The 26,420-nt window shown below is 40.7% G+C and overlaps 1 protein-coding gene across 6 annotated transcripts in view; it reads left to right on the forward strand.

Moving 5' to 3' along the window:
* The window catches only part of LOC133648925 (mucin-2-like), a 111,499-nt gene extending 85,088 nt beyond the window's left edge, over positions 1-26,411 (forward strand). For 5 of the 6 annotated variants that reach the window (XM_062045467.1, XM_062045470.1, XM_062045468.1 and 2 more), the window contains 12 exons: positions 7,987-8,127; positions 8,204-8,263; positions 11,534-11,677; positions 13,366-13,450; positions 13,527-13,728; positions 13,802-14,249; positions 16,395-18,966; positions 19,064-19,167; positions 19,509-19,665; positions 19,778-19,896; positions 19,982-20,075; positions 25,584-26,411. In XM_062045467.1, the coding sequence (XP_061901451.1) occupies positions 7,987-8,127; positions 8,204-8,263; positions 11,534-11,677; positions 13,366-13,450; positions 13,527-13,728; positions 13,802-14,249; positions 16,395-18,966; positions 19,064-19,167; positions 19,509-19,665; positions 19,778-19,896; positions 19,982-20,075; positions 25,584-26,047 (4,590 nt within the window). In that variant the 3' untranslated portion in view covers positions 26,048-26,411. The remainder of the gene's footprint in view (positions 1-7,986; positions 8,128-8,203; positions 8,264-11,533; positions 11,678-13,365; positions 13,451-13,526; positions 13,729-13,801; positions 14,250-16,394; positions 18,967-19,063; positions 19,168-19,508; positions 19,666-19,777; positions 19,897-19,981; positions 20,076-25,583) is intronic. The other variant, XM_062045469.1, reaches the window with a different exon arrangement.
* The last annotated feature ends 9 nt before the right edge of the window (positions 26,412-26,420 follow it).

Consider the following 26,420-nt stretch of genomic DNA (forward strand, 5'->3'; position numbering starts at 1 on the left):
AACTGATGCTGTGGTCAGAGTTGGAATTGCCAGATATCACATTTTTAAGATATTCAACACTTTACTGCCGTCTGGCGGCTAAAGTGGATAATGCATCCCCACAATTCGTCACGTTTCATGTGTTAGGTATACCGTGACGAATGAGGCCATATGAATCCCCTTCCTAGTACTAATAATAATAATAATATATTTTATTTGTAAAAAGCACTTTATGTTGAGCAAACAACCTCAAAGTGCCACAGTGCAAAAAAAAAATAATAGTAATAATGATAATAATAATAAAAGATAATGAAAACAAATAAAATATAAAACCAGAAACAGCCCAACAGCCAGAACCAGCATGCATATCTATAAAAATCTATAAAAAGGCTTTTTTAAAAAGATGGGTTTTTAAGCCTTTTTTAAAAGCATCCACAGTCTGAGGTGCCCTCAGGTGGTCAGGGAGAGCATTCCGCAGACTGGGAGCACTGTATATACTGTGGCGGTTTTGGATATGGGCAATTACCCAGGTCTGAGAAAGATGAAGAAAGGGGCGGCCGTGCCAGAAACTTGAGGGTTAGAGGTTCGCTCCCCGCCTCTTGCCATCCAAATCACTGCCATTGTGTCCTTGGGCAGGACACTTCACCCTTGCCTCCAGTGCTGCTCACACTGGTGAATGAATGATGGATGGTGGTCGGAGGGGCCGTAGGCGCAAACTGGCAGCCACAATTCCGTCAGTCTACCCCAAGGTAGCTGTGGCTACAAATGTATCTTACCACCACCAGGTGTGAATGTGGAGTGAATGACTGATGGGTTCTCACTTCTCTGTGAAGCGTTTTGAGTGTCTAGAAAAGCGCTATATAAATCTAATCCATTATTATTATTAAATGAAATATGTTTTTGTTTCTTGTCAATCAGTGGTGGTATATCTGCCGTCCTCTCCTGACAATCATCTTCCACCTAACGTTGGTTACACTATTTATTAGTTGGTAAAAAGTTGTTTGTACCTTTAAGCAGATGTGGGTAGAGTAGCCCAAATTGTACTGGAACAGACTGGAACTTTACTGTAATGGCACTTAAAAAGTACGACAACATTTCATTTTCAGTACAAACCCATCCAAAAACATACATACAGTATACAGGGTAAACAGAACAGGAAGCCTTATGGGTCGCCACAAGGGCAGCGCCCCGTAAAAAAGGTAGGAACAAGGTAATTAAGGGGGGGCTCAATTTGAGACCAGCAAAAAACACACAAAGCACATATACATGTTACGACACACAAAACTAAAGACTTGCAACTGGGGCAGGGCCCCGCCCCAAGCTGTTGCCACCAGGGACGCTGCTCCGTTGTTCATCATACCAAAGGGGTCTTAAGCTACGAAGGCTTGGGATGTGGGGGGTGGAGTACGTTTGTGTGTGTGTGTGGCGTGTATTTTCCGTGGATGCGTGTGTGTAAGCCTGCAAAGTGGCTCTGTTCCGCGACCTTGGTGCTCTCGCAAATGCGATAACAGCCAGTTAGTCCAAATAAAGTCAACAAACAAGGAGTGTGTGTCAACGAAATATGGGGAAGGAATTTGTAGCTTATTTTCTGCGCTGACTTCTAGGGGAGTCTCGTAGCGACGACCTTGCCAGGTCGCTCCATCCAGGGTAAAAAAATCCAGATTAGTTAGTTTGTTAGTTTATTGTTATTTTATGATTTCTTCGGTCAGTGGTCAATAAAATAAACAAACAGTTTTACATTCATAGATTGACAATTTTACAGACCGAAAGGGTTTAGGCTGAAGTTGAGCACTTATTTCGCCTAACCCTATAAACAATCTCAAATACAAGATGAGCTTCATAGAAATATGAAATTAACTACACAACATAAACAGAATGTTTGTGTTTGAGCGAGCAAAACAGATTCAAACTTCTCACTCCAATTGTCCATTTTTGGTCCTCATTCATCATACTTTTACCTGCAGAGCAGACAGCTTCTCCAAGATGTTATCCAGTTTACGATTTAGTCCAAAATTACAAAAGTCTGAGTGCTCACAACTTTGCCCATTAATTATTTGTGGCAGCTTAGGGTGACCTTGGATGGTTGCCAGCATCTTCCGATTTTGGCGATACACCATGGCAACGCTTACTCCAATCAGCAGATGTCCTGTTATCATGATTCTGAATAGTTACATGTTTTCAACGTCCTCGACTGAAAGAATCACAAGGCACGCGGCTCTCCACTTCTCCTAGGAGTCTACCGAGTGTCTAGTAATAAATGTTCCGTCAGGACAATCAGGTTTCCCAAACCCAAGCTTGTTGTCGAGAAGATCTTGTCAATTTCGTTGAGAGGCTAGTTGATCAAGTCCATTGTTTAGATTTTGGATTGCAGTGCAAAAAGAGCCTCGAAGAAAGTTAAGACAAAACAAAGAAGCAAGCAGAAGAGATAAGGGAGAGGGAAGGATAAGTGTCCACCGTTTGATGAGAGCCAAAGAGAAAGTAAAATATTATGACTAAAGTAAAAGTAAAAAGTAGTCATCCAAATAAGTACTTACGAGTAAGTATTCAGTGAAAACTACTTAAATACTGATTAATTGATGAGTATTATTTGCTGCATTAATTGCCACAGGGACGAAAGATGGAAATTAGCCACTGGCTACAATCTTGCATATTTACACTTGTGTGTTCAACAGATGCACTGTCCCTGCGTGCGTGCGTGCGTGCGTGCGTGCGTGCGTGCGTGCGTGCGTGCGTGCGTGCGTGCGTGCGTGCGTGCGTGCGTGCGTGTGTGTGTGTGTGTGTGCGCTCGCGCATGCGTGCGAGAGTGCCATGTGACAATGCCCGCTGAAAGAATTCTCTCCAACAAGCCAAATGAGTACATCTTTGCAAACAATAATCAAATAGGTCATTAATAAATAAAATGATGATATAAATAAATGTAGCAACCAGAATGAAAGTAAATGTTACAATGTAAAAGTAGTGTTTCTTCTTTACAAAAATACAAATATATATATATACACTACTGTTCAAAAGTTTGGGGTCACACTGAAATGTCCTTCTTTTTGAGGGAAAAGCACTGTACTTTTCAATGAAGATAACTTTAAACTAGTCTTAACTTTAAAGAAATACACTCTATACATTGCTAATGTGGTAAATGACTATTCTAGCTGCAAATGTCTGGTTTTTGGTGCAATATCTACATAGGTGTATAGAGGCCCATTTCCAGCAACTATCACTCCAGTGTTCTAATGGTACAATGTGTTTGCTCATTGGCTCAGAAGGCTAATTGATGATTAGAAAACCCTTCTGCAATCATGTTCACACATCTGAAAACAGTTTAGCTCGTTACAGAAGCTACAAAACTGACCTTCCTTTGAGGAGATTGAGTTTCTGGAGCATCACATTTGTGGGGTCAATTAAACGCTCAAAATGGCCAGAAAAAGAGAACTTTCATCTGAAACTCGACAGTCTATTCTTGTTCTTAGAAATGAAGGCTATTCCACAAAATTGTTTGGGTGACCCCAAACTTTTGAACGGTAGTGTGTATATATATAAATATAAATATATATATATATATATATATATATATATATATATATATATATATATATATATATATATATATACATATATATATATATATATATATATATATATATATATATATATATATATATATATATATATAAATAACTATAACTACAAATAAAATGTGTCCAAAAAGTTACTTAAGTAAATGTAACTGAGTGATGAATCAAACAATAACTCAAATTTTATGTATATAGCGGTATAGCTCTTAAACACAGGTGTATTAAAGGGTTTCACAAACTCACAACAACATCCCCTATACTAAACCATGTAAATCCCACCTCTGCTACCTTGGCACCTCTGCCTATAAGTACTTTTGCAAATGGTGTTTATGTCAAGCCTGTTCTGGTAAAAGAATGTGTTAAATGTTTGTAAAAAGTTACAATTCCTCCCATCGTGATGCTAATTTCCATAGCCCATAATTCATTATATGTTAGCATCAAGGTAGCGTAGTCAGTGCCACTTTTTTTCTGTGGCTGCATTTTTCTGTGTGGCTGATTCAGTGTCGCCATTGAATCTCGAACTGCCACTGCGTGTAAAACACGTGCACATACAGTATTACTTCAACCATGATAGGCGAAGTTAACATGCTCTCGTTTCCTTTATTTATACTGACATAGTTATAACTCAGACAGCATTCATATCTCACTTGGGAGGTCTGTTATTCAGGTTTTCTTTTGGTAAGAAACAGCGCTGTCATGTACTAAGGTGATGACAATTCTAAGGGCCCACACTGCCACACACACAGGCAGTGAATGAGGTATAGGGCCAACACTTATTCTTTCAGGGGGCCAAGAATTCCTAGCAACTGTCTTGGTAAGAACTACTGTCAATGCAGGCATGGGTGAAAAGGCCAATAATGTATTTATCATTGCGAGATTAGCCATGGTATATTGTCTTTCAGGTTTGTATTTCTACCTAAAAGCTTGCTCAGATCCATGGAGACACACAAGTAGTCTGTTTGTGCTGCAGTAAGATGTTGATGATGTATTAAGTGTGACATTTGTTGCAGACAGGCAGAACTAAAACTAGAGAAAAGTGGCCAAACAGGAAGAAATTGGTGCTAAATAGAGCCACAGTCTATTTAGCACGCAGACAGCCTAATTGGGGGTCAATCTTTTGTTGCCACTCTCATTGTTGTTTACTGAAACGTGTTGTGACACATATTGTAGTTTACTTAAACTTGTTGTGACACATATTGTAGTTCACTGAAACTTGTTGTGACACGTTGTTGACTGAATCTTGTGGTGACACATATTATTGTTTCAGTCAACAATAATGTGTCACAACAAGCGGCGACAAAAGATTGACCTCTAGTTAAACTCCTCTAAAATGTTATTCTCTAATAAGTAGGAATAGGGATCACTGTAAAAAGGAAAATAAAAATATCATGTGTATTTACGAAGAAAAAAGCCAATTTAGTTTTCAAATAATTCCACATAAAAAAGTATTCTATTTCTATTTTGTTATTCTGAATGATCCCAGGGAGATTTTATACCTTTATTCTCACACTGAACAAATGCAGTGTGTATCCACAGTACATCTGGGGCCGTACTTATCAAGCTTCTTAGAATTACTCCTAGGAAGTCTGCTAAGAGTTGACTTAAGAGTAAATAAATTCTTCGCTGAAAGCTGTACTTAAAAGTTAGTTATCAAGCGTCTTACTCACACTTTCAGCGAAGTGTAGGACTAATAATAATAATAATAATGGATTCGATTTATATCGCACTTTTCTATTGTTAGATACTCAAAGCGCTCACAGAGAAGTGGGAACCCATCATTCATTCACACCTGGTGGTGGTAAGCTACATTTGTAGCCACAGCTGCCCTGGGGTAGACTGACGGAAGCGAGGCTGCCAGTTTGCGCCTACGGCCCCTCCGACCACCACCTACCATTCATTCATCATTCATTTCACCGGTGTGAGCGGCACCGGGGGCAAAGGGTGAAGTGTCCTGCCTTTTTCATTACCCTTAAATTGTACTCTTATTCGTTTTGTACTGTCTGTAAATATGGCTGCTGTAACAGTCATATTTCCTGCAAAGGATCAACAAAGTGTTTTTATTATGGAAGATATTGGGATTTCTCATACAACATAAGTCTAATAAAAGAAGAAACAAAAAATAATAACATTGTTCTGTCATGGAGTGGGATGGATGGGAAACAAGGAGAAAGGTCATAATGTTTTTTGGCAAGGCGCATAATCTTACAACAAAACAACAAATAAATCCTACTCGTCTCAAGGGATACCAGGGGCCGTACTTATCAAGCTTCTTAGAGTGCCATTTTACACTTAAGTCCTGAGAATTTGCGAAATTTAGTCCTACTCTCAAACTTAAGAATAAAAGCTTTTTATCAACGTTCTTAAGTCTAAGAATCACTCCTACTCTCCACGATATTTAAGAGACCTTCAGAGGTGTCTTAAGTGGTTAGGAGTTGCCAGCAGGGGATGGCACTGAGGCGAGAGAGACGTGCGCGAACGTTCAGGGAACGGAACAATGTTTTGGTTTTTTTTGATGACGAGCAGCTGATCAAACGGTATCGTTTAGACGGAGCGGATATTATTTTTGTCACAGATTTAATACTTTTTGATTCCTTGTTGATTTCTGCATGTGTCTGCAGTGGGCTAGTATATATAGAGCCACCCACACCAGTTTCAAATTAGTTGCCTAATTAATGAATTGGAAAGAAAATGTTATGACAGTAGCGTATGTGTGTGGCCGTGAGGTGAGTGACGTCAGTGAGTGTGTGGGCGATAGAAGAGAGGGAGCGGTAGCGTGAGTGCCGGCGGGGACTAGTTTGTTTTGTATTATTTTGTAGTTTATTGTCAAAATATACACTCCCATTGTCCACTTAAATATTTCCAAGATATTTCTTTATTCTTAGACAACGGATTCCCTTCCGTGATTGGTCATTTCTATGGACACAGAAATGACGTCACCTAAAATTCCGTTTACGGCACATAGTAATGTCGTAATTCAGCTCTGAGTGTGACACTTAAGATTCAGTCCTACACTTCGCTGAAAGTGTGAGTAAGACGCTTGATAACTAACTTTTAAGTGCAGCTTTCAGCGAAGAATTTATTTACTCTTAAGTCAACTCTTAGCAGACTTCTTAGGAGTAATTCTAAGAAGCTTGATAAGTATGTTTAAAAAGCCCATATTATAGGTAGTGGGCTGTTTTGAGGATTTTTTGTTACTGCTATCCGTGGTAGTGATATTAATAACGTTACTTTTATTTTGTGTAGTATGCCTTACATAACTTTGATCACATCTAGGATTGATATGATGGGAATCTTGATATCATTTGGTTAGTGCTGTGATTGATTTAACGCATCATAATTTGCCACCTCAGTAGAATGCATGGCACAGTCACTACAGAAAAAAACATTATGTAAGTTATGTATTATGCTACGGGAAATGCTATGTGTGCAGGAATTACATACTAACATAGGACTAACATACATGGTAATTAAGCAAAATTACTATAAATTAATGATGTTTTTTTACACCTGAATAAATCAGCCACTCATTAACTGTAACAGGTAAGATTACAGTACAAGTGTTTTATTTTCGGTGGTACTTACTTCACAATTAAACGCTTGGTCTCTCTGTTGGAGGGACTGTATGAATAAGATATTCTCTGTTGACTATACACCATTAGGATTGTCTTGTGCAAACACCAATAGGCCCTAAATCGTATGTTATATTTTCTAAAACGTTGTAATAAATAACAGTTTGAATTCCACAACATGTACTCAAACAAAAACATTCTGATTCTGTTGGATCACCTGCACAATCTGAGATAAAATATTTTCATTTTAAACCTATGCGTTTAGAAAAAGAATGCATTTTTTTATATAATATTAATTTAATTTTAATGTGTAGCTGCAGTGCATCATACTGAGAGCTGTTTTAGTTTGTAGGTTCTAATTTATCTGCAAGAGAACATCAAATTGAAAGCATCCAATTATGTACACTACTCACAAAAAGGTCAGAATATTCAGACTTGGGGTGAATTTTCAGGATAAAGCTAAAATGCATTATAACCTTTACAGGTGCACCTAATTTGACCTTCTATTCACTTACAAGGACCTGAATGGCTAAATAAACAACAGGAGTTTGATCCATTAATCAACCAATTCAGTTTTAATGCATTAAAAAGGCATGTGTCTGTTCATGACACTCTAAGCTGAGTGGCCACTTCCCTTTAAGAAAATGCTGTTTGTAGCCATCAACAGCATGATAAGGGGGACCTATCCTAATTGAAACTGCGTGTTTATTCGTGGATTCATGCATGGATTCACACACCTGTTGTGAATTAAGCCGTTCATATCATTGTTAGAGAACAGCAAGTTGTGCAAAGATTGCTGATAAAACATTGAACAGCTGGACATGTTCAGTTTTTGTGAGGAGTGTACATATAATGTTGAGCTTTTGCAGCTCCAGCTCAAGCAGGCCATCAGACTGGGCTCTCCTCCATCTCTGATGTGTGTTAAGAGGACAGAAGATGGCGGAACCATGTCAGAAGATGACGGTCTACCCTGCAGCCCCCCTGAATACACTTCACCTCACACAGCCCTGGTAAGACGACCGCTAATATCCTACTTTAATCTCCAACCTGCGTCACTTTTTGTTCTTTAATATTTGTCCTTTTTAGAATCCGGATAAGAGGAACAGCTCCATCAGCCTGGAGGGTAGCGACAGCGATGAAGACCAGGTAAGTTTAGAGACCAGCAAACATGCACATTATTACTGAGATGTAATAATCTATGTAATAATTGTCAGCTATAGTGGATTTCCACCATAAACGATGAGCAACAAACATGCGGACAAAAAGTACACTTTTTCTCCTCCATGTTGGAGTGTGGTAAATAACTTAGCCCACATTGACATCATGCAGCTGCATAGCATTAGGACTCTGCTTTTATTCAGAAGAATCTGGTCCAGACGTGTAACCTCACACTCAAGCAGACCCGAGGCTGCAAACTGCTTCAAATGAATAAAAGGTGTCACACATGCAACAATCCTTGTACAGGGGCACCTCAACATAAGAGTCCCAGTTTAAGAGTGTTTTGGGATGAGAGCTGCCTCTCTGCTGATTGTTATGCTTCACGTTGAAAGCACAAGCCTCGTCGCCACGAGTTGGGATGGACATAACTTTGTTTTCCAACTATGGGAAGGAAGAAAGTGCTGAGAAGAAGAAGGGAATGATATTAATTGAATCACAGAAATAAATCAGCAAAAACATGACCGAGCCAGTCTGCACCATACTGAGGCCATGTCTACACTAAGTCATTTAACCCCTTAAACCAGGCCTGGGCAATTATTTTGACTGAGGGGCCAAATTTAGAGAAAAAAATGTGTCTGGGGGCCGGTATATCTATTTTTTAGGAAAACTAATATAAAACCTCACAATAAAGTCTGATTGAATGCTAAAAATGTTATGACAGACCGCCTTAAAAACGGAATTTTAAAATTTTCTATGAACGATAAAACCCTGAATTTTGACAACATCACACCCCCTCTCAATCGACATATTTTACAATCAAGCCAAATGCAACAAAAATGCAACAAACACAGCTAAATATGAACGCGAAGGGTAAAAAAACAAAAAACATCTACAATCTGATATATCTGATACATCAATAAGCTTTAGAACTTTCTTGTAAAAATCTCCTTCTGCGTCTGTCCCTGACACCCACATTTCAGGCTGGCCTTTCTGGAAACACTCTATGGAAACGCTCCCCACCTACACTGCTTGGTGCCTCGTCTGACCAGCTGTGACGTAGATTACCATAATAACTAATTAGATTACCATAGTAACTAGTATATCACGCAAAAGCGCAGATTCCAACCATTGAAATACGTTGTATAGATGAAGATTTATGGTAATTTGAAAACATCACTGCACATCATAATGGCAGCTACAGTTTCCATCTTAAAGATCTAAAAAAAATTATTTCGGAATGTCCGGCGGGCCTGATTGAAAAGCTTAACGGGCCGCATGTGGCCCCCGGGCCTTAATTTGCCCAGGTCTGCCTTAAACGAATAATTATTTAGCCTAAGCCCCGTTTCAGCCACACTAAACCAGCGTTTAAGGACCCCCTCCTCGGACAAATTTTTACACGGGTAAGTCAGCCGTGTATTTCTTGAATCTCCGGCACTTAGCTTTGTATGGACTCATTGATCATTTTTAAAGTGTGTTCGGAGAGGAAGTGACGCCATAAAGACCGCGCCCGCACAGGAAGTGATGCCAGAAAGTCTGCGCCCCGCGCAGAAAGTGACATCAGAAAGAACGCGCCACAGCCAGCTTCATAACAAAGCCGGAGGCAGATAATGCAGACATGCCCGTGTTTCTCCTTCTTCTACATGTACAGGCGCTTTCGGAAATCACAAATCAATACCTTAAGAGAAGGCAACGGGCGATTGCAGCTATTTCGGATACTACACATCTCAGACGGCAAGAGAACTTTCGAACTTTCTACTTACCGGAAAACTTGATCCCTTCCTCCCGTGGATGTGATCGTGATAGGCAGTGTGTGACTACAAATATTGCTTTATGGATGTGACTGTGAAATGGCCAGGCAGTGTGCATGATGCCCGCATCTTCGCTAACTCCGTCGTTAGCGCGCAGCTGAAAAATGGAACCATCTCCTCATGTCCCAAACAGTTTATCACATTGTCTACTTTCTCATGTCGATTAAAGATTTGATTCATGTATGATGGCTCAGGTGATTCACTACAATAGGGCCCCACAGCACACTGGATTCTAGTTAATTGAAATACCACAACACTGGATACAGTTCAAAGGAGATACATTTTAATTTAAAAACTTGCACACAAAACATAGCAAACAAATTTAAAATGCACTATTTACAATATAGCTCTTTTAAATAACTTCACAGTGAAGTAAAGTCATCTACTGGAGCAGATGGACGTTTCTTTTTTTTCCGCGCATGCGTACTAGGTCGCTTTGCGCCGCCGGCGGACAAAGGGGGGCGGGGGTCTTAAACGGTGGCATTGTTGTGTGTAGACACGGATAAGGTTAGGTGTGATTTACCCTGGATAACCTTAACCGGCTTAGTGTAAACGGGGCCTGAGGCAGAATTTATCCATGAAAATATGTAGAAGCTGCTGATGGTGTGTTTGACGGACAAGCAGCTGAAAAGAGATATTGTAGAATTTTGCTCTCCAAGGTAAATGCTGTACGTTACTATTACATTACTTCATAAAACTACTCTAGTTGTTTGTACTACATTGTTTTAATGAAATATTTCTTATCTAAATGTTTTTTGATTTTTAAAACGCATGTTACGTTATAAAGTTGTGTTATGGGGACAAGCACCGATTAAATTAATTTTAATCCATTTATTAGGAGACGTTGATTTGAGATGGATACGTTTTTTGGGGGCCAATAATCATGTAAGTTGAGGTGCTACAGGACTTTGTTAGTATGCAGCGTTGTATGTTGAATTGTTTTGGACTAAAAAACAAATACGTATGCAGGCCAATGTAGGAATACAAAAAAAAAACGTATATTATAAAATTATATATGCATTTGATTGTTGTTTACAGTCTGAATTTTTCCATTTGGTGGGGCAGAGACACCAAGTGTTCCTGCTGCACTTGAAGCACAGCTAATATTGATACAGCTGGACTGCCTCACACACACACACACACGCACACACACACACACGCATACTGTCGTGCTCTATTTTCTTGTCTGTTTCCTATCTGCAAGCTTCATCGTTCCAAGTCCAAATGCCCACTTTTCAACACCTATCAAACATGATTTAATGGTGCGTTTAAGTTTCCTGCTCAAAGCCAACATGACTCAGATGAATGACGAGAGCTGCTCTATCTGGAAATAATCAATAGCAAATGATATTGTATAAATGTTAAAAAAAAAAACACCTTCCAAAAGTTGTTGTCAACATTTCAAAAAGTGGCAGCTTTTAGTGAAACTCTCTTCTCTTTGTCTTCCTAGTCATCCAGAGTTGGGAGCCCCCTTGTGGTGGTTCCAGGGGATTTCAGTCTGCCTGCCAGCCCGTTTGGCTGTCTGGATAACTCTGCTGCCAAACACAAGCTGGGCCTAAGAAGTAAGGCCTGTAACAGGAGGAAACCTGCCAATGTAAGAACACCTCTCGCTCTCGCTCACCCACTTGTTTGCTGTGTACTCACAACACCGCTAATATGGACAAAAGGTATTGAGCTGCTCCCAGGTTTAGTTAAAAGGTTTGAGGTTTACCAAGGTACTCTTGCACAGCCACACCGACTGGATCCGGTGCTTGATGGGCTCAAGGTCAGGGTTCTGTGCAAGTTCTTCCACACCAAACTCTTCCATACGTGCTTTTACGGGGCCTTGTTTTGTCCAATGGGGCACAATCATTCTGGAACAGTATTACTAATACTACTACTAGTACTAAGGCTACTGTGTCTTTTTCACTGAGTACAGTACTATTTTGTGTCATTGTAACTGCATAGTCGTGGTGTTGGTACTACTTTGTGTCATTCTAAATCATCCATCCATCCATCCATTTTCTACCGCTTATTCCCTTCGGGGTCGCGGGGGGCGCTGGAGCCTATCTCAGCTACAATCAGTCTTTCTTAAATAGTGCGGCGGGGCCCCCTGGAGGGGCGTGGTGCGAACCGGGGGTTGGAGGGTATGACCTCGGGGAACATGCTATTTTTTCCCCCCCTACTAGAATATGACAAACAGTATGCAGCACTTGACTTCACTGTAACCACGGTGGGAGACGGGGAAAGACCAGTGTGTTGTTTTCCTTGATGTTAATAAAGATACAGTTAATGCAGAGGTGTACTTATAACAATTGTATGGACAAATGATACTATTTATAGTCGCTGTGGAGAGTGGGCGGACGCAAAATATTTATCTTCTTGGGGGGGCGTAACAGAAAATATCTGAGAAGCACTGTTTTAACTGCATAGTTGTGGTGTCATTATAACTGTGTATTGGTGGTGTTAGTACTACTTTGTGTCATTATAACTGTGTATTGGTGGTGTTAGTACTACATTGTGTCATTATAACTGTGTATTGGTGGTGCTAGTGCTACGTTGTGTCATTATAACTGTGTATTGGTGGTATTAGTATTACGTTGTGTTTTTTGTTATTGTTTATAAACTCAAGAAATATGTCCCTGGACACAGCAGAATTTTAATTATGGCCAATGTATGACAATGTAACTACTTGGTATCGGATTGATACCAAAATTTGTAGTATCACCCAAAACTTATGTAAAGTATCAAACAACAGACGAATAAGTGATGATCACATTTTAACAGAAGTGTAGATAGAACATATTAAAACAGAAAGTGATCAGATATTAACTGTAAATTAACAAGTAGATTAATAATTCTTTTTTTGACGAAGTAATACAATAGGAAATGACTCAATATGTTACTGCATAATTGTTAGCAGCCAATTAGGAGCCTTTGTTTGCTTACTTACTACTAAAAGAGAAGTTGTCTAGTATGTTCACTATGTTATTTAATGCCAAAATAAGAAACATATGTTTAATATATCATTAGATTCTTAGGTTAAATAAAGCAAATAATGACATTTTGTTTGTGGTGCCCTTAATTTTGAAAAGTATCAAAGCATTGAAATACATTTTGGTCCCAAAATATTGGTATCGGGACAACCCTACTTTGTGTCATTACAACTGTGTATTGGTGGTGTTAGTAATACTGTGTGTCATTACAACTGTGTAGTACTACTGTGTGTCATAACTATGTAGTAGTGTGTGCCATATCTGTGTAGTGGTGGTGGTACTACTACTTTCTGTCTTGTCCATGCAGAGACTTGACATCAAAGCAGAGGAACATAGCAGGATGAATGGATCGTTGAACATCCTGGAGGCACAAGAGGATGAGAAAATAGGAGGTGAGTTGTTTTCTTCCTCCCACACGAGTGTCGTCCTTTTTCCATCACTGCCATCTGTTTCTTCTTCTTGTTCCAGATGCAAGTGGTGATGAGCTGGACCAGAAACTGGAGAAGGAGGATGAGCCACTCTTGTTGGGAGATAAGCAGGAAAGCATGGAAGGAGAAGATGTGTTGGAAGAAGAACACCAAGATGGTCGGGAGACTTCCTGTCAATCAGAGGAGGGAGGTCCATCCTTTCCAAAGCGCAGCACCAGAAACGCCTCTCTGGACAGTCCCAGGTAATTAAACCTGATTATATTATTCTTGTAATTTATCTTACTGACTAATTAGAGCCATCGTGTATGCTTTCAGAGCAACACCAGAGCCCCCTGCTGGCCAGAAAGATGTCTTCGACCAGCGAGTGGTTACATGTGGAACAGAGGAGAACATGGATGGACTAGGAGAGGCTGTGGAAGAAGATGGCTCCTTCTTACAGGAGGTGCTGAACTCCTTACCTTCTTGTTCCTCGTGCGTGGACTCTGAGGATGTTGTCCTGGAGATGAAGGAAGAAGATAAGGAGCTAGAAGAAGCAGAAGAGGAGGAGGTGAAGGATCAAGAGCCTGTCTTTCATCAGGAGGCTCCTTCTGATGCCCTCCTGTCGGGTCAGACGAGTGTGGAAGAGGAGGTGGAGGAAGCTCCTCAGAGTGGGAGCACTGCTGCTTTCTCTATACATGTCCATGAAGAGGAGGAACGTGAAGATGGTGAAGAACAGGAGGAGGAGGAAGAGCCGCTAGTCATGGAAAGATTCAGTCATCCTTGTGTATGTATTTTAAAAAACTATTCCTTATTTGTATCATATCATATTTTGCCTGGTATTATGGATGTAACGATAACTTAACTCTTTTTTTCAATCTAAATCTTTTTTTTTTTTAAATCATATTACACTACCCAAAATCTGTATAGGCCATATTCATGCTCAGTTTTGATTGACACTTGTCAGGGAAGTATTGATTTAACAATGTAAAAAATACCGTTCACTATGCAGGATAATGAAAAATGTGGGTTTTTGTGTTTATTTGCATTGGCCCTGTATTATTGTAACAAACAGTTAGTTCTATTACATCATATTATGTTATTACTAGTGATGTCAAATTATATATTTTATTAATCAGATTAATCATGCTATTGAATTTGTATTAATCGTGATTAATCACAGGTTATTACCGTACTCACTTGCCTAGATTGCAGTGTTTCCCACACATTCATTTATTTGTCGCGGCCCGCCACGAAAGAATTATGTCCGCCACAAATAGATTTTTCGTCTTTTTTTTTTTTTTTGTCCTGTCCAGCTTCTCAGGCAAATCATATAGTTAATTTAGATGTTCAGATTCAGATTTACTTTACAAAAGAGAAGTGTAGGATACTTCTCTTGTTGCCTTATTTGTATTTGACTTTATTAAATGTATTTATATTAGAAACACAACATGTGTATATAACAAAGGGTGCAAAGTCTGCAGGCAGTAGGAAACACATGGTTAAGTGTAGGGAGTAAAACTGATGGCAGTCTAAAGTTCAAGATTTTTGTAGCTCTTTGTTCAGTGGATCAGATGTTTGATGAAGCTCTGTGTCTATCTACCACCACTACTGTTTTCTGTTTATTTGTTACTGACTGTGGCAGGACACCTCTGCCTCTGTTTCACTTTATGTTGCTGGTAAATAATATGGTTGTAGTAGTAGGCTAAAGTTAAATTATTTAGTATGCACTAATTAAAGGGGCAGAGCTTTAAGAGACATTTTAGCTTTTATATTTTATAAGATATATTTTTTGTAAGAACCACAATTAATAAATATATTTCAGTGAATAACTTATTGTTCAAATCTGTATATAAATATGTACATAAAGTGTTGTAATTATATTGTAAAATGGATGGATGGATGGACGTTTAAAACAAAACTGTTATTATTAATTAGTAAGTATACATTTGTTGAGCCTTTTTAGAGAAAATGATATCATTGTAGCAAATTATGCAAATTACTCGATAATGTCATGGTGACCACGTCCATAGCCACGCCCGTAGCCACGCCCCCACCGCCACAGGTATCTTGGCAGTTTATGGGAAACACCGGATTGAATTTACTTAAAAAAAGACCTCAGTATTCGAACACAAATGCGATTTTAACATTTTTTCAAATGTTTTACTGGATTGTGTTACATTTATTTGCTCAAAACTTGATAGCAGTTTTATCTAAAGTCCTGTCAGCTTGCATTTTGAAGCTACATTTGCCAGCGAGCACACCAGTCTCCTCACTCATATTTGCACTAACCTATGCTATGACCTGATCACTGACCGTATAACAACCTGCACCACTTTTCAGGTAACCATGTGTGGTTAAGCTAAAGAAGCAGATACAGTCTAAATAAAGTGTGTCATTAATGTGCGTATGTACATGATTAATGCGATACCTTTTTGTGAATAATTGTGTGAGTTAACTTGGTTTTTTTGACAGCCCTAATTATCTTTATTTAATATTGGATCTTATTTGATTGGCCAGGTGTACATAATGTTGTAGGTGAGTGCATATCATTAGTGTCTTATTTGCTAGCGACAAGGATGGGCCACAATTTATTTATGATCCTGCACTATGTGTGAGACCCAGTTTAGTTTTATCCACTTACCGCCTGCAGAGGGCACCTAACTCTGATTTGATAAGTGCTGAGAACAAAAAATATGTTTCTTTTTTTCCCCTTCATCCTTGCAGTGCCCTCTTGAGAATGTTGTCCTGGGCAATGGCCCTTAAACATCATTGGATACAGAAAATGTTACTAACTGTATAATTTATAGGCAAAATTAAAAGACACTTTCTTTAAATCACTTGATAGTAAATTTAGGCTAATTTAAAGACCAATTATTAGTTTCTATGCTTCAAGTTTTAAGCGTTTACCCTATTTCTGTTTCCTCTTCAGGGCGAAGGAGAGAAAGCGCTGCCAGGGGAAGAGATACCTGAAGAAGAACAAGCCTTGATCCAAAGAAGATCTGACCCACAGGAAGCACTGGAAGCGGTGACAAGTGATGAAGAAGAGGAGACAACACAGCTGGAGGTAAAGGAAGATCAGGAGATGAGGGAGGAGGAGAAAGAGGAGACACAACAGATGGTAGAGGAGGCAATAGACGTCATGGATGGAACGACTTCTAAAGCAGCGGATGGAGATGTTTGCAATGTTCTCCCAGTCCAAGAGGAAGGGGAAGGTGCAGATGCACTGGCAGGAGATGATGCCACATGCAACCCACAAGTCATATATGATGACAGATTTCCAGAATCATGTGATCAGAAAGCTGACACCGTACACGAGAACCAACCCCATGGAAATGATGAAAGAACTGGTGGAGAGGACGGAGCTGTGGTGGGTGAAGACTTAAACCGACATTTGGATAAAGAAGAAGGGCTGGAGGCTCAGGACATTTACAGGAAACAAGACATGGATGAAGATCTAGAGCAGGACAAATCAAAAGTGATGCAAACCAGATCACCCATGTCTTCTTCCTCTTTGCACTTTGAGTCTTTTTCACCACTAAATGAGACTCCCACTAAGACCAACCTTCAAAGTGAGACCTTCAGTCCCACTAAGATCAACCTTCCTTTTGAAACCTTCACTCCCACTAAGACCAACCTTGGAAGTGAGACGTTCAGTCCCACTAAGACTAACCTTCAAAGTGAGACCTTCACTCCCACTAAGACCAACCTTCGAAGTGAGACCTTCAGTCCCACTAAGACTAACCTTCAAAGTGAGACCTTCAGTCCTGCTAAGACCATCCTTCCAAGTGAAACCTTTACTCCCACTGAGACTAACCTTCCAAGTGAGACCTTCAGTCCTGCTAAGACCATCCTTCCAAGTGAAACCTTTACTCCCACTGAGACTAACCTTCCAAGTGAGACCTTCAGTCCCACTAAGACTAACCTTCAAAGTGAGACCTTCAGTCCCACAAAGACTAACCTTCCAAGTGAGACATTCAGTCCCACTAATACCAACCTTCCTTGTGATACCTTCACTCCCACCAAGACCAACCTTCCAAGTGAGACCTTCAGTCCCACTAAGACTAACCTTCAAAGTGAGACCTTCAGTCCTGCTAAGACCATCCTTCCAAGTGAAACCTTCAATCCCACTGAGACCAACCTTCCAAGTGAGACCTTCAGTCCCACTAAGACTAACCTTCAAAGTGAGACCTTCAGTCCCACTAAGACTAACCTTCAAAGTGAGACCTTCAGTTCCACTAAGACTAACCTTCCAAGTGAGACATTCAGTCCCACTAATACCAACCTTCATTGTGATACCTTCACTCCCACCAAGACCAACCTTCCAAGTGAGACCTTCAGTCCCACTAAGACTAACCTTCAAAGTGAGACCTTCACTCCCACAAAGACCAACCTTCCAAGTGAGACCTTCAGTTTCACTAAGACTAACCTTCAAAGTGAGACCTTCAGTCCCACTAGGACCATTCTTCCTGATGATACCTTCAATCCCACTAAGACCAACCTTCAAATTGAGACTTTCAGTCCCACTAAGACTAACGTTCAAAGTGAGACCTTCAGTCCCGCTAAGACCATTCTTCCATGTGAGACCTTCACTCCCACTGAGACCAACCTTCAAAGGGAGACCTTTACTTCCTCTAAAACCAACCTTCCATGTGAGACCTTCACTCCCACCAAAACCAACTTTCCAAGTGAGACCTTCACTCCTACTAAGACCACAATTCCATGTGAGACCTTCAGTGCCCCTGAGACCAGCCTTCAAAGGGAGACCTTTACTCCCAGTAAGACCAACCTTCCAAGTGAGACCGTTTCTCTCACTGAGACCAACCTTCCAAGTGAGACCTTCACTCTCGATAAGACCAACCTTCCAAGTGAGACCTTCACTCCCACTGAGACCAACCCTCCAAGTGAGACCTTCACTCCCACTGAGACCAACCCTCCAAGTGAGACCTTCATTCCCATTCCAACCACCACTATCCACATGAACCTAGTCTCTCCCAGTTCAGAGACAGGAAACACGTTGGCCTTAAATCTGTCCCCAACTGAAGAACAATTGATACCGTCTCATGAAATAACAACAGAACATGTTGAAGAAGAAACTTACAAAGTGTTAGAAGTGGTTGCTGATGAGGAACAACAGGTGGAGCAAGTATTTGATACAACGGTTGGTGTGGAAAAGGTTACCATTCCATCACCTGAAGAAGAAGTAGGGAAAGATGGTGGTTCAAATCAGAACAAAGTCTGTTCCACATTAGTCCCTGCCTGGCAGAGGTCTCTCTCTGGAGGGGATTCCAAAAACATGCCACTGTCTTCCCCTACCCCATCTGGAGATGAAGATGGTGAAGAACCCATCAAGCAGGACCTCCATGTGGATGCACAGTCCCATACACATGCGGTAGTGACTTCTGGTAAAACAAAGATGACTGGTGACAATGCTGTCAAACCTCAGAAGACTGTGTCTCAAGACACAGCCAGAGCTCAGACCTCACCTGTTGCAGCAAAAGAAGGTGAGGAAACGTGTTGTTTAAACTATGGATGCCATCTTCTTGGATTAATTGAAAGGAATTAAACTAAACTAAACTTATCCTGCACTCGCTTCTACAGAGAGTTCAGTGGTGGTGGAGGGAAGCTACGACAGTCCCTTTGGTGTTCGGCTCAGGAAGACAGCAGTTCTGCACAGCTTCAGCTCGGAGGAGGAAATCACAGAGGTAGACATTTTATTCTGAGTTAAGGTTCTTCTCTTAATAACAGTCAAGTTTTAGGGAGTCATGGAATTTTTCCCATCACAGATAGATTAATTGGATGGATGGACAGGTAGATGGGTGCAGGCTGGTTTTTTCTTTAAATATGCAGGTAGGCTAAATAGTTTCTTAGCATTATCTAAATGTTTGTTTACAAAATGTTAAATATCAAAGTGGACGCTGGATCCTTATGCATGGAATCTGTTTGGACACCCCTGTCTTACAGCATCATCCAGTGCCTCAAAGTGGACACAACAATCCTTGCATATATGAACTTGGTAACTTTTATTTGATTTACCCTCCCTTAGGCACCTGTTGAACCTCCAGCACAGTCTGTCAGCTCTAAAGTCGAGCCAACTGCCATTGCCAAACCCTCCACAAGTCCAGCAATCAGCAACAAACCTGCTCTCCCCAAGAAACCAGATATCCATGGAGACAGTGGAGTGAAAACAAAGCGTGTTTCAGGTGCATACTAATTATACCATTATGATGATATACTGTATCAATATTGACAACATTGGGCCCCCAAAAAACACTGGAACACAAACTCCAATGAAACCGCGTTGTCCGTTTTTAGAGCCCGTTGCAGTTCGTAATGTTTCTACTGGATCTGAGTGTCCTAGCTGGATCTCTGTGGCCAGACAGAAACAAAAGATCTATAAAAAAAACTCGCTGGATGAAATGACGGTCAAGAAGGTAATCTACATTTTAATTTTTGTCTCCAATATTCTCAGATTGGGAATAGATGATTGACCGTGTGCTGCTGTCATGTGTCTTTTAGGAGGAACAAGACAAGAAGTCTCCACTGCCAACGTACGTCAGCTCTGCTGCAAGGAAAGAACTCGGCAACAAAACGCCTGAATTCACTGGAAAAGGTAAAACAAAAAAATATGTACAAACCTTTGGCCTAGACTAGATTATCAAGATCATCAAAATTCATAAATGTATGTCCTCTTCCTACTTTGCCCTTTTTTAGTCCTCCTTCTCCCACAGTTTTTAAAATATAAATGGAACCTTGATTTATAAACTTAATTGGTCCTTGAATATGGTTTGTAAACCGAAAAGTTTGTATAGCGAAGCAGAGTTCCCCATGAGAATCAATGTAAACATGAAATAATTGGTTTTGATAGCGGACACTCCGCTGGACTGCAACATTAAATGGCTTTGTCATTCTTTGGTCACTGTTGGCATGTAGTCCTTAACTCTGACATCATGTCATGTTAATGAGGAAGCTGAGCTTGTTTCACACACGACTACTTTATTTCAGTATCCTGTTCAACACACATGAGCTAACTTGGCTAACAACTTGGTTTACACTCTCGTGATATATTCCCTGACATTCCCACAGTAAATGAGTAATAGTTCCTTCAGCTGCCTGACCCTTAATACATAACTTGCTACCTACTGTAACCATTTTAAACTTTAAGAGTGACTCAGACTATCCATCCATCCATCCATTTTCTAGCGATTGTCCCTTTTGGGGTAGCGGGGGGTGCTGGAGCCTATCTCAGCTGCATTCGGGCGGAAGGCGGGGTACACCCTGGACAAGTCGCCACCTCATCACAGGGCCAACACAGATAGACAGACAACATTCACACTCACATTCACACACTAGGGCCAATTTAGTGTTGCCAATCAACTTATCCCCAGGTGCATTACAAACTCCACACAGAAAGATCCAGAGCCCGGGATTGAACCCAGGACTACTCATGACCTTCGTATTGTGAGGCACATGCACTAACCCCGGTTCCACCGTGCTGCCTGACTCAGACTATGTCTATTTTATTTATTAAAAGGGCAGATTTGCATTTTTCAGATATTCAATGACATGTCTTTTTCTAACATGTTTAAATCAGTCCATTTCCAAACACATGCATCATTTTCATTCCTAGTATGATGTTTATTTATTATTTCATAAAACATTTTAACTATTTGTTTAAATTGCATCCTGATTAAAAAAAACATCTCCTCCAGTTTGTGGCTATTATAATATATTCTTAGAGGATATGCATTTTAACAGCATGTTTTAAAGAGATCAAATTAAAAATAATTAAAAAGTGATCAACCCTGTCATCTGAAACCGTAAATAAACGTGTTTGTTTAAACAATTGGTTAAAGGAAGAGTAAATGCAGATGTAAATGATACACTATGTAAAGTTGTTATGGGTGTGTTTACTATCTGTATTGAGTTTGCTATATTATTGAACATGTGCACTTAATTCTAATAATACTTACTGTCACTAAGTTTTGAGCAAATTAATGACTTGGCGTTAAGTAAAACGTTTAAAAACATTCCTGGATTACATTCTGACAGCAAAATTGCATTTGTGTCCAAATATTGGGGTCTTTTCTTAAGGAAATTTTAATTATGAAAAGAGATTAATAACCTGTGATTAATCATGATTAATCACAGTTCAAGAGTGTAATTAATCTGATTTTTAAAATTGTCTACTTGCCAGCCCTAATATCAAACCATCATAACAAGGGGGTAATGGCTCAACAATTGGTGTTTTCCTCCAAACAACACAACAACGTTACGGCAAGCTTAGATGTCAACACGCACAGTTTCGGGATTAAACGAGCAGTGGCTTCACTGCTAGCATTAGCACAAACTAGCAGTGTCAGGCGATCCTTCATTGACTTGTGTCCCGGTAGTGCCTTCTCCTTTGCTGTATTTTTAAAGGTCTGCTATGGCATTTTTCAGTCCCATTACAATTAAAGACTTGCTCCTTTGCTAATAAAATCCTCAAACTAAAGGGACTGCAGGTCGGAGGTCAAACTAGCTTGTCTCACAACCCGAAGTTATACAGCGTACAAACTACAGTGTGAGGCGATCCTTCATTGACTTGTGTCCCGGTAGTGCCTTCTCCTTTGCTGTATTTTTTCAGGTCTGCTATGGCATTTTTTCAGTCCCATTACAATTAAAGACTTGCTCCTTTGCTAATAAAATCCTCAAACTAAAGGGACTGTAGGCCGGAGGCTAACTAGCTTGTCTCACAACCCGAAGTTATACAGCGAGACTGTGAGAGTTTGGACACATTTAAAGTGTTTCTGATCACACAAAGTAATCTCTAATACAGACTGACACAGCTCTGACCGGCGGAAGGTATGAAGATTGTGAAAATAAACATGTCAGAAGTTCCGCTAGTGTTGAAGCTCTTCGAGATGGGTGCGCCCGTGTGCATTAGATCTAAACAAGATGTTTGCTTCTCCAAATTGACTGTGCTCGCAGCTCACAGGAAATTATGTCATCAAAATGGCGTCCCCTGATGGCTTCAAGCGCCAGGCAAAATGAATGAATGAATAATGTAATGTATGCCGACACATGGTTCGCACACAGAGGCATATTTGCCACAAACAAAACGTTTGCAAACCGAAAACGTTGCAAACAGAGGTGTTCGTAAATCGAGGTTCTACTGTATCAAAATATTCAACTCGTTCATGACACCCGGGCTACTATTTTTACACTTTTTCAAAATTCCCAGATTGCCAGGAATTCCAGGTTTCTGGGATATTTTTCCGATTAAAAATGAATGAGCCATTTTACAAACTTTCACAACTCCCACATTTCTCAACCGATTCAAACCATTCCACCATCCTCGCACTCCACTCATCCTGGACATTCAAATCAACAATTTTCCCACTTCCAAACATTCCTAGGTTTCAGCGGATTTCAACCGTTTAACCTTCAACAAAATTCTATTTGGTCAGGACAATCAAGCTATCTGTTTTTTTTATACTGATAACATTCCTGGTGTTCTCACGTTTCCATAACGCTTATTCTCAATTAAAAAGTGTGACTACTTCCACATGCCAATTTTGTAGGTGTACGTCTCAGAGTCATACAACTTTTTAAGCAAATTTTTGGGATACACGCCTTAGATACACTTAGATACACGCATATTTGGTTTGACGCTTTCTGGCCGACAATCTGCGTGTTAGCATTCCTTTTCAGCGTCAGCTTTTCAACATTTCCACACAATTAAAGTTGTGTTAAACGTTGGGTGAATTCTTTTTTTCATGATACCTTTTTCTTCATCACCTCAGGTATTTCACAAAACTGTGTACACCCTTCACATTTCAGCGACCGTTGTATCACTTGGGAGGGACAATAATACATAAATTAATCTTGACTATAACTTAAGAGTAGGTAGTGTACAGCCTGTATACATTTACAAACCACTGGAATTAAGTCAGCTCACAGCCATTATTGTCTCAATAGCTGGTGACACGAGTAAGTAACCTCACAATGGCTGGGGTGGCGCGGCTCAGATGGTAGAATGGTTGTCCAGAAACTTGAGGGTTCCTGGTACAAGTCTAGCTTCCGCCATCCATATAGTCTGTAGAGCAGATTGTTTTTATTTATCATCGTATTTTCCGGACCATAGGGCGCACCGGATTATAAGGCGCACTGTCGATGAATGGTCTATTTTTTATCTTTTTTCATATATAAGGTGCACCGGATTACAGGGCGCATTAAAGGAGTCGTATTATTATTATTATTTTTCTTAATTGAAAACACTTCCTCGTGGTCTATATAACATGTAATGGTGTTTTTTTGGTGAAAATGTTTCATAGATTATGTTTTACAGACCATCTTCAAGCCGCTTTCTGACAGTCGCTTCCGAATGCGCCTTTTTTTGGGCGGTCTTATTCACGTGGCTCACCTTCAGCAGCGTCTTCTCCCCGTCATCTTTGTTGTAGCGGTGTAGCGTGCAAGGACGGGAGTGGAAGAAGTGTCAAAAGATGGAGCTAACTGTTTTAATGACATTCAGACTTTACTTAAATCAAAAACGGAGCAGCATCTCCTCATCCGGAAACAACAACATGGCCGGAAATGTGTCCCGTGAAAAAACGTCCGACCGGAAATCTCTAATAACTAAAGTTCCTTGGGTGAATAATGTAAACTCACTACACCGGTATGTTTTAGCGTTTTAAGGGCAAGTTTACTGACAGATATAAGTAGGAATTTTACACTACTTTATATTTCAAATGGCAACAGCGGAGGATGAATTTCCCATAACAAGAAGATAGAGACAAAGAAGAAGCTTATCGACTACGGTGTCGGCAAGGACTACAAAGGCGGACGTGTGCAATTTTTCAGTATTTATGCAGAGCCCAAATACAGATCAGCAGGTACCAGAAGGTGAGAAAAGTTTCTTTTGCATAATATTGCGAAACAAAACGCCAGATAATATGTCTTACCTTATACACACACCATAATAATACTTGTATGTTTAATGCGGGGCAGCACGGTGGAACAGGGGTTAGTGCATGTGCCTCACAATACGAAGGTCCTGAGTAGTCCTGAGTTCAATCCCAGGCTCGGGATCTTTCTGTGTGGAGTTTGCATGTTCTCCCCGTGACTGCGTGGGTTCCCTCCGGGTACTCCGGTTTCCTCCCACCGCTAAAGACATGCACCTGGGGATAGGTTGATTGGCAACACTAAATTGGCCCTACTGTGTGAATGTGAGTGTGAATGTTTTCTGTCTATCTGTGTTGGCCCTGCGATGAGGTGGCGACTTGTCCAGGGTGTACCCCGCCTTCCGCCCGAATGCAACTGATATAGGCTCCAGCAACCCCCGCAACTCCAAAAGGAACAAGCGGTAGAAAATGGATGGATGGATGGATGTTTAATGCGGCGACAATCCATTAAGCGGTGCGGCTTCATAGCTTACCAAAGTCGTACTAAAACATGTTAATAGATTTTTGAGCGCCGTGTGTAATGTTCTATATTTTCAATGGAACATATAAAATGTTGGTGTTGTTTACTTGAGTCATGTTGTCATCATAGTGCAGCCTACACTTATCTCGTATGTTTGACTGCCATCTATTGGTCACACTTATCATTACACCATGTACCAAATAAAATTGCTTCGAGGTCGGTAAGCAAAACCGGAATTATTGATATAAGGCTTACTGTCGAGTTTTGAGAGGAAAAAAAGGTATTTAAATGTGCCTTATAGTCCGGAAAATACAGTATATCAAACAATGAATGTCCAAACTGTTCATGGAGGTGTTTGGGGACATTTTCATGTTGGAAAACTGACATGCGGCCCAGTTGACCAAGAGAGAAGAACATGCTTTAATTCAGAATGTCACAGTGCACTTTGGAATTGTTCCTCAATGAACCACAGCTTTACAGACCGCGACAATAGTTTTCACTTAAGTTGTTGGCTATTTCGACAATAATGGCTGTGTGTTGTCATTTTCAGTCGATGATACATCTATACTACTATACAAGCTGTACACTGACTACTCTTGAGTATATCCATGTTTTGTTTCTACACTATTGTGCATCAAGATGATGTTCTGTAAAAACAAATGGTGGCGGCGTGCTCACTCATCTTTAAGAAATGCTAACAGTGTCTTCTCTCCTGCAGTGAGTTTGTCAGAAAGCAGCAATCCTCCATGGCCTGCGGAGAAGGAGAGCAGGAAGTCTCTGTCGCCTCCCACTCCGGTGCCACCTCAGCCTCCTAAATCCCAAGCACAGTCCTGCCCTGCCCCCGCTAAACCCCCGGCTCCTCTGGTCACTGCCAAACCTGCATCCTCCCATCCATCCCCGTCCTCCTCCGCTCCGGCTCCTCTGAAATCTCCCACTAGCGTCAACCCTCCGGTCCTCTCCAAAACCTCCCCCCCGTCCAAGCCCACGCTCACATCACCTCCTTTTTCATCGAGAGTCAACCCTCCCCTGCCGGAGCCGAGAGCTCCAGCGCTTTCCGCTCCAGCTTCTTTAGCCCAGCGTGGTCTTCCACCTTCGTCCTTGCCCCAAGATGAGCCACCTTGGATGGCTCTGGCCAAGAAGAAGGCCAAAGCTTGGAGCGAGATGCCTCAGATCGTTCAGTGACACACCCAGGTGTGCTCCTCTGCTTCAGTGTTGCGCTTTGAAGGCCACTTGACTCTCCACTAACAGCCTGGATGGACCACACTGCATTTGCACATTAAGCAGAGCTCTTCTTGCTTCCTTCTTGCTTGTAAGCATCTGGCAATCTTCTGTAAAATGACTCCAATCACGCTAACCATTAACATGTTGTCACGTGAACCTTCAGCCATACTTAGGTGCCTAATTAAGGGAAAAGAATGGAGGCACCTGACTCACTATGGTGAGAGAAAGCACACAGGAGTTCCAGGACCACACTGAGGGGAATAAAAAGTACAATTATGAGGGGAAAACAATGTAACAGTATGAGAAAAAGTAAGGTGGTTCTTAGTGAATGACA

Source organism: Entelurus aequoreus, linkage group LG04, assembly GCF_033978785.1.
Source record: "Entelurus aequoreus isolate RoL-2023_Sb linkage group LG04, RoL_Eaeq_v1.1, whole genome shotgun sequence".
Classification (NCBI taxonomy): Eukaryota; Metazoa; Chordata; class Actinopteri; order Syngnathiformes; family Syngnathidae; genus Entelurus; species Entelurus aequoreus.